This window comes from Mytilus edulis, unplaced genomic scaffold (genome assembly GCF_963676685.1).
Source record: "Mytilus edulis unplaced genomic scaffold, xbMytEdul2.2 SCAFFOLD_549, whole genome shotgun sequence".
NCBI classification, from domain to species: Eukaryota; Metazoa; Mollusca; class Bivalvia; order Mytilida; family Mytilidae; genus Mytilus; species Mytilus edulis.
The window spans coordinates 26,389-34,981 of record NW_027268550.1 but is presented as its reverse complement, the minus strand read 5'-3'; the positions used below and the strand labels follow the sequence as shown (position 1 = coordinate 34,981).

The following is an 8,593-nucleotide window of genomic DNA, read 5'->3' as shown; positions in this document are numbered from 1 at the left end:
ATTCACTTCATTTTACATTGGACATTTCTGATTTGGAATTAAAGTTAAGAATGACTTCGTGATATTTAAGAAATTGTATGGTTATAACGCATTATCAACAGCTTGCATTGAAGGACTCAGTCTATATATATATACAAAATGTAGGTAAGCGTATAAACACATTGAAGTAATGGTTCCCTTGACCTAGTACTAGTAGATATTCTCGTAGATATTAAATAACCCTGCATACATGTGCGTTCATGTAATACATGTAATAGTAAGGCTACAGCTAGTGGAGTGTTACTCCTATAGCACAACTGTTAGAGCAGTGGCCTCATTTCTTTGTAAGGTGTCTCAAGTCTGAACCTTTGTTAAAATGCAGTGGTAATTTTATGAAAAAAAAAACGACCCGTGAACAATAAAGGTTGAATGAGTTTAGCATTGGTTTGATCTGGATATCATTAATGTATCATCTTTATTGTATAATGACTGTCGAGGTGGGGAAGTGTAGTGGTCCTGTACCAGTGACGGATCCAGAACTTTTCCTAAGGGGGCCTGCTCCAGTCATGCTTCAATGATTCCCTATATAATCAACCAAATTTTTCCCCCTGAATCCGCCTATGTGTACTCCTTTGGGCAATTTGGTATAGGAATAGCTTATACTAGGCAATTTTGGAGATTGTGCTCTCATGGGCTCTCCTGCCTCCTGTTATACATTTAGGCATTTACTACAAAGATATTGCTTAGAGCATTCCATAAACATATATAGATGAATGTTTTATTTTTTTTATACTCTAAATATAGTTGTTGTTTTTGGAAATTGACAAATTATTGTTTACACAATTTAGAGTGTTTAAGCCTAAGGTAGCTGAGTGGTTTGTTTATACTACAAGTTATAGCTGATAAATGAATGGATTCACATAAATTCTGTTAGATTATAATATAACTTATAAGAATGTTTTAATCTATATTTAACTATAAGTATGATAAATTAGTAGATTTGATGGTAGAAAAACAAAGATAGCTAATTTGACAAAGAATATCCTCTAAAAAAACATGCAGCTCTAAGCTATAATATTAATCTAATCGTTTGAATTCTCCTTCATGTCTGCTAGTTTTCATAGAGGAAATTACTTTATAAACTAAAGCCAAATCTATTTTTGTGTTGTGCATGATTTGTATATTATTCCACAGGCTAGCTTAGTTCAGTTTTCTAATTATAATTAACTGTACTATATCATATGACTGAGGGTCTGAATGAGGTAATATTAGAGAAAAATGGACCTTTACTATAGGTATAATGGTTTTACACTAGTTCATTTTATAGCTTGCTGTTCAGTGTGATCAAAGGCTCCGTGTTGAAGACCGTACTTTGTCTTATAATGGTTTACTTTTACAAATTGTGACTTGAATGAAGAGTTGTCTCATTGGCACTCACACCACATCTTCTTATATCAATGAACAAATTAAGAATATATAGAAAAATGGGGTGGTGAAATAATAAAAATATGTATAAAAAAAATGAATAACAGGCAGAATTTGGAGAAGAATGTATTAAAAAATACAAGAATAGGGAATTTAAGGACCCCCATCCTGACCCTCATGACTGTGCATGTCTAACAATAGATGTGTCAGGAATATAAGTTAATGTAGCCTCATAGTGTTTTTGTAGAGTCATGTTTGCAGGATTTTCTGAATCTTATATATATATAATGAGGAGTGCTCAATGGAACAAAAACAAATTCTTTAATCTTTTCAAATCATTGGACTTTATTTTAAGTGGCCTATTGGCATTAAGGGGAAATTTGCATATGGAGAGGCTGCAAGGGTCGATTATTAATTAACATAATGGTTTTTTCTCCAACAAATACTTGATCCCCTGAATTCAATGGAAAAAAAATATTCTGTCAAGCAGGTTACATAATTAATCGTGATTGATAGAGTTGTAAAGCTGAAAACAATGTTTGTGCTCTTTGCACGAAACAAAAATTTCAGACTCAGTCAAAATAACATACCCCCCCCCCCCCCCCCCCCCCCCCTTTTTGAAGTTTAATGGTTGCTCCCTAATTTGTTCTCCCCCTGATCTGATGATGACTAGGCAATGTCTTATAAAATAAGTTGGTACCGGCAGGCCTTGTATTTTAAAATTTGGAAAATTTAAGTTTATGGACTGGAGCTATATTGTATCACACCCAATGCATTAGTATTGATTCAATTTATTAAAAGAGGAAGTCTGGTTCAACATGTTTTCTGTTTTAAGGTTATAACTGTTAATTGGTAATGCCAAGGTGTTAAAATGTAAAAATAGTAATTTGTTGGTAGAACTTCATCTTGTACATTGTATATTATAAAGCATGAATACTTTTGAGGTATAAGCTACGAGGTTTTAGTATATTATACTCCTTCAAACATGAATAAATTATAAGGTAAGTGTCTTGTTAAATTACATTTATATATTAGTAGGTTTTAGGAAGAATAGAACAATCTATCATAATTATGCTATTCAAATTACAGCAAATTCAGACATCTCTGTGTCTACACGTGGAAGATTAATATAAGGAGGAAAATTTCAAGCAAACATAACAGGGCAATTTATAGCTTTTTATATCGGGGTCTTTTATAGCTGACAGTGAGTGACTATGCGGTATGGGCTTTTCTCAGTGTTGAAGGCCGTACGGTGACCTATAGTTGTTAATTTCTGTGTCATTTTGGTTTTTTGTGGACAGTTGTCTCATTGGCAATCATACCACATCTTTTTTGTTGAGTCTTCGACTTTAGTAGAAAAAGCAAGACTAAGCGATCCTACATTCCGTCGTCGTCAGCGGCGGCATCCACAAATATTCACTCTGTGGTTAAAGTTTTTGAAATTTTAATAACTTTCTTAAACTATACTGGATTTCTACCAAACTTGGAAAGAAGCTTGTTTATGATCATTAGAAAGTATCGAGAAATAAATTTGTGACAAGGGTTTCATATGAAATAAAATTTAAAAAATAAAATCCTCCCACCCGCCCCATGTTTTTCAAAATTTGGATGAAAATCTACTAATTAATTTTAGTTGGCCATATATATATAATTATTTTCTAGTGGCTCATATGTAGTTGAAAAGTAGGATAATAGTTTTAAATACCAGGATATTTTCCTAGTGTTTTCCTGTAGACAAGATTAAAATGGGAAAGAATTGACTGAAGGAAATTGAAATATTTAATTATTGATAAATGTTAAGAAATAACAGGATACAATATATATGTTTTTGTTTATCTTGGCTTTACACATTTGGGATACTCTTTAAGGAGTGTAGTTTTCATCTGATTGGACACAGTTTAATTTAAAATTCTGTTGTGTTTTTCCAAGAAAATTAATCATAGATATTGAATTTGTCTAGAAGAGTTTTTCATTATTTCATCATCATCAGTGCATTTAAGCAATAATTTGTATTACGTAATGTAGGTTAAGAGTGGAAGCAATTTTTCTGAAGACTAGTTGAAGTCTAATTGAATTTGTATTACTGTAAAACCTATTTCAAATTTGTTGTTGTTTTGAGTGAGATTAGAAATAATATTTTCCGATGAATTGATTACAAATGTTTTATAAACAAAACAATTTCATTGCTAAGAATTATTATTGAGATGTATTGTTTATTGATCTAGAAGTCCGCACACAAGAATGGAATCATTTTTATATTTGTGAAATAAAAAACAGTCGATTATCAGAAAACTTCATCATGATAGCTTAAGTTATTATATAATATCACTTTTTCCTCTGTTTTTTACAGACTATTAATATGAAGGATGTCTTATTACAATCACACCAGGGGAAGAGTAGTTTGTATGAAGAGGATTGTCAACACACAATGACACAGAATTACTTAAAGTCCTGATTGTGTAGAAGTTTGGAGGACGTAATGGCAGCGCGACCAGACTTAAAGGAGTTGGAAAATTTATCGATACATATCATAAGTGAGAATGTTGAGACCCCTGGTGGAATCAGTGTGGGCCAGCAATCTTCAGTCAGCGATTTTTTCCGTCGGAAGCCAAAGTCAGTTTTGAAAGGCAAAACAGAAAAAGACGAATATGTCAAAGCGTGTCTACAAGTTGATATTGAGGTTGTGGATGAAATAGAAGAAGATAAGCCTTGTGGGATAGGTAGATGTCGACCAAATGGACTTCAGACCTGCGCCAATATAAAAACGTTTGTAACTTGTATGTGTCTTCTGATGGTGACAACGGGGACGATGTCAACTGGTTACTTCAACAGTGTGATAACTACAATAGAAAAACGCTTCGAAATTGGCAGTTCCATATCTGGCCTAATTGTAGCATCTTATGAATTTGGTTCTCTAGTAACCGTTATTTTTATTAGTTATCTAGGTGGAAGACGACACATTCCAAAATGGATCAGCTATGGAATTTTTCCTAATGTCACTTGGGGCATTCCTTTTTGCATTACCACATATCATTGCTAAAAAATATACAGTCCATCGTGGAATTTCACACAATGAAACGGAAGAAAATATTTGTAAAGTGGTCGATGACTTAAGTGGACAATATAAGGAGAAATGTATTGGCGAGACTTCAGGGAACTGGGTTTACGTGTTGATTCTGATATCAGCTCAGATTTTGATTGGTACCGGAGGGACACCAGTGTTGACGCTTGGAACAACTTATGTTGACAATCATGTTCCTAAAGATAAGGCACCAGCATATCTAGGTGAGACCGGGAACCAGAATATTATGTTTAGTTTACACTGTTACATTTATATAGCAATTACAATCTTTGAGCTCAACCACAGGCCCACCAGCCTAGGTTTGAAAAAATGCTTCCTCACAGGTCTGTAAAAATGATCTCTACACCAATAGAATGTAACTAAAAAAAATTGTTAATTGTGTTAAATTCAGCCTCGGGTCTGTATATTTATAAGTTTATTGTGAAGACTGCAATTACTTTACTCTTCTAACAAGTCTGAGGGCTAAGCCTAATCATTTGTTTTTCATGCCCCACCTACGATAGTAGAGGGGCATTATGTTTTCTGGTCTGTGCGTCCTTTCGCTTCAGGTTAAAGTTTTTGGTCAAGGAAGTTTTTGATGAAGTTGAAGTCCAATCAACTTCAAACTTAGTACACATGTTCCCTATGATATGATCTTTCTAATTTTAATGCCAAATTAGAGTTTTTATCCCCAATGTCACGGTCCACTGAACATAGAAAATGAAAGTGCGAGTGGGGCATTCGTGTACTGAGGACACATTCTTGTTTTTAAATTTTTTATAAACGTACATACATGTACTATCACTTGGAAAGATGTTCATTTGAACACCTCAAATGGTTGAGGGAATAAGAAAAACATATAGGTAACCGTAAGGGGGTTAAAATTGAAGTACCGGTATTGACTCTTGCTATTAATCTTTAGAGGAACACTACATGCAGTTTCTACATAATACATTTTGTGAATCATATTAAAATGCAACTTTACAAATATGCTATAAGAGCATCGCAAGCAAAAAATAATTTACGAGGTAAATGTGTGCAGTACATACATGTATACATTGTGTGTACATGTACAATGATGTAAATGTAGATCAACCTTCATTATACATGTAGTATTTATGTGAAAAAGTTCATAACTTACAGATGGTATAACTGTAAAGCATATTGAACTCCCCTTTATTCATGTTATTATTGTCACGATTGTTCGTAATAATTTTTATAAAAACAATACTTGTCATGTATATACTGGAGTCATCAGCAGATATGTTTTCGATCATAACTATGATGTAAAGCTTATTTGTTTATGTTATTTTGTTAATTTTTTAAAAGACAAAAACAGAAAAAAATAAACCCACTTCTGCAGAAAATTTACCACTGATCATGAGCACTGCTAAATCTAGGAAGTAGTCACTATGTCACAAAAAGCATGAAAACTTAGATTAGGCCATGTTTATGTACTAATTTATTTGTTGTGTTTTTCAGCTTTTATTTATGCATCTGGAGTATTAGGTCCTGTGTTAGGCTATGCTTTAGGAGACTCTGTTACTACAGTACTATGTTGACGTGTTCAGCTATATTGTCAACATTCGTCCATCAGATCCACAGTGGATAGGTGCTTGGTGGGGTGGATTTTTAATCTGTGGAATTCTACTGTTTGTTCTTGCCTTTCCTTTTCTGTCATTTCCACGAATTTTGGTGGAGGAGAAAAGAAAAATCTTGGAAGTGAAAACTAAAGAAGAATTGTTGAATCAGGATGATAGGACTTCCAAACATGGGGAGGAGTATGGTAAAAACTATCAGAGGTGTGTTAAATTTAAAGTTACTTCCCTTTAAGACTAGAAAATTAAAATTTTTATGTCAAAATGAGCATCAATATTTAAATAAGGATATGTGGTATGATTGCCAATGAGACAACTATCTTGCATACTGTGTAATGTATAATCGGCTATAAAAGTTTGTATGCTAACTTGCTGTCTCTTGATATGAAGAGGGGTGTGGATTTAAAGACCAAACAGCCTATTTATTTCTACCAGTGATTTTTTCCTTAACATTTTGTGTGAAGGTATTTTATGATTTGAAGAACAAAAAATGATGAAAAAAAAATGGGGGTCACCGACTTAGTTTTGTCGCTATAGCAACCTCAGTTTCGTGTTTTCCCGAATATTGACATAATATTTGCTTGTTATATAAACTCTCCAAAAAATCCTTTATATCAAACCTACAAGCATAATTCTTGTTTCACATTAAACAGTAGATTTATATCTATCAAATACATGTTCAAGAGTTTAAGCCTCATATTATTTTGATCTTTAAAAATATGATTTATTTCATTCCTGCCAAAAATAAAACGTAAAAATGAAAAAACGTTTCCAGTATCAAAAAATATCTACCAGTGATTTCTTTATAATAATTTCAAGAAGGAAAGTGCCACGTGTACTCTTCAAAATAAAGCCAAAAAAAGTGTGTGTCACCGACCTTTCAAAAAAGTAATGAGCAATTTTCATGTTTTTTTCTTGTTCGTTTTGAATAAAAGAGTTGTCTTTTTTCCTGCTTTAGTCAGTTTGATAAGAACTTTTTGTGGTAGATCAATGATATTTTGTATAAAGTTTCATTACTATCAATACAACTCAGTTTGACAATTTTTTCTAGGCCCTGCCCCCTAGGACTTTGAATCAATTAGTTACATGTAGATTGATAGGAAATGATTGCCTTTTTTTTCTTACAATATATAGACAATAATCATGATAATAGACAACATTATTTTCTATAAAATTTCATAACTGTCTAAACATCTATTTGTTGACTATTTTCAGGCCTTGCCTAGTACTAGATCATGGTCCAGTGACTTTGAATTACATGTACAATGTTGCATGCCATCAGATTGTCCTTTTCTGAATTTTATGCCGAAAGGCGAGACATATTTCTGTGTCATCAATTTGTTGTTTATATTTCTTTTTATTCCTACTTCACTTTTAAGAAGGTGCCTTTGGAAGATAACATTTTAATTCTTTTAGAAAGTACCAATTACTATTTTAAACATGATAAACCTCCTGTATTTTATCATTTTTCAATCAGATTTCCTACATTAGTACAATTTTGAGGAAATTAAATCATGGCTGGTTACAGATGCTAATTGGATATGTCTGGTTTACTTAAAGTAAAATATTATAAAGAATAATAGATCTTCAAAAGTTCTATATATAATTGTTGAAACTTTTGTAACAAATTTTCTGAGTATAATATCCAAATTCCAACATAACCAAAAAAATCTAACATTAATTTTGTTTCAATGTTTTCTGGTAAAAATTTTGAGTTATTTTTCTAGCCCAGTTGAACAGTGGTTACTATACTGCGAGTACATTGTTAAACTACTCCTTCATTTAAATTTGCTTTATACTCTTGAACTTTCTGAAGTCTGTGAAGAGTGTGTACTTTTGAATTTACACACATTTTTCTTCATTGCCCGACAGACAGTAGTCCAAATAATTATGACGTCTTGAAAGGCTATTATAATTTTTTTCTTTGACGCCTTACTGTCGAAGTAAAAGAAAAAAATTATAATAGCCTTTCAAGACGTCATAATTATTTGGACTAGACAGACAGTAGCAAATTAAAAACATTTAGTTTTTAGGCATTTTCTATTCATTAATTGATAAAAATAAACGTAACACATAGGATTGTCTAACCTTTGTTACCTACATTGTAATTAAAAGCTTTTAACAAAGCGTATAAGTCATAAAGTGTTGTGACTGTTTTCACTTCTGTGACTTTTATTGCAGCAGAGTTCAAAATCTCTAATATTTCAGACTTTCCTTGTTCAGTGCTGAGCCTGCAGAAAAATCCTTTTGATATTTTTACTTCCTTGTTGATTAAAGAATCCACTGAATTTTGATGCCCCACCTACGATAGTAGAGGGGCATTATGTTTTCTGGTCTGTGCGTCCGTTCCTTCGTCCGTCCGTCCGTCCGTCCGTCTGTCCCGCTCCAGGTTAAAGTTTTTGGTCAAGGTAGTTTTTGATGAAGTTGAAGTCCAATCGACTTCAAACTTTGTACACATGTTCCCTATGATATGATCTTTCTAATTTTAATGCCAAATTAGAGTTTTTATCCCAATTTCACGGTCCACTGA

General features: G+C 32.7%; 1 protein-coding gene across 1 annotated transcript in view; it reads left to right on the top strand.

The window, feature by feature from the left end:
• Nucleotides 1-3,751: 3,751 nt before the first annotated feature.
• LOC139507667 (solute carrier organic anion transporter family member 5A1-like) overlaps nucleotides 3,752-8,593 on the top strand; it is a gene marked incomplete at its 3' end in the record, with an annotated part of 30,840 nt that continues 25,998 nt past the window's right edge. Inside the window, 4 exon segments of the mRNA XM_071295853.1 lie at nucleotides 3,752-4,390; nucleotides 4,392-4,689; nucleotides 5,948-6,000; nucleotides 6,002-6,269. Coding sequence (XP_071151954.1) covers nucleotides 3,884-4,390; nucleotides 4,392-4,689; nucleotides 5,948-6,000; nucleotides 6,002-6,269 — 1,126 coding nt within the window.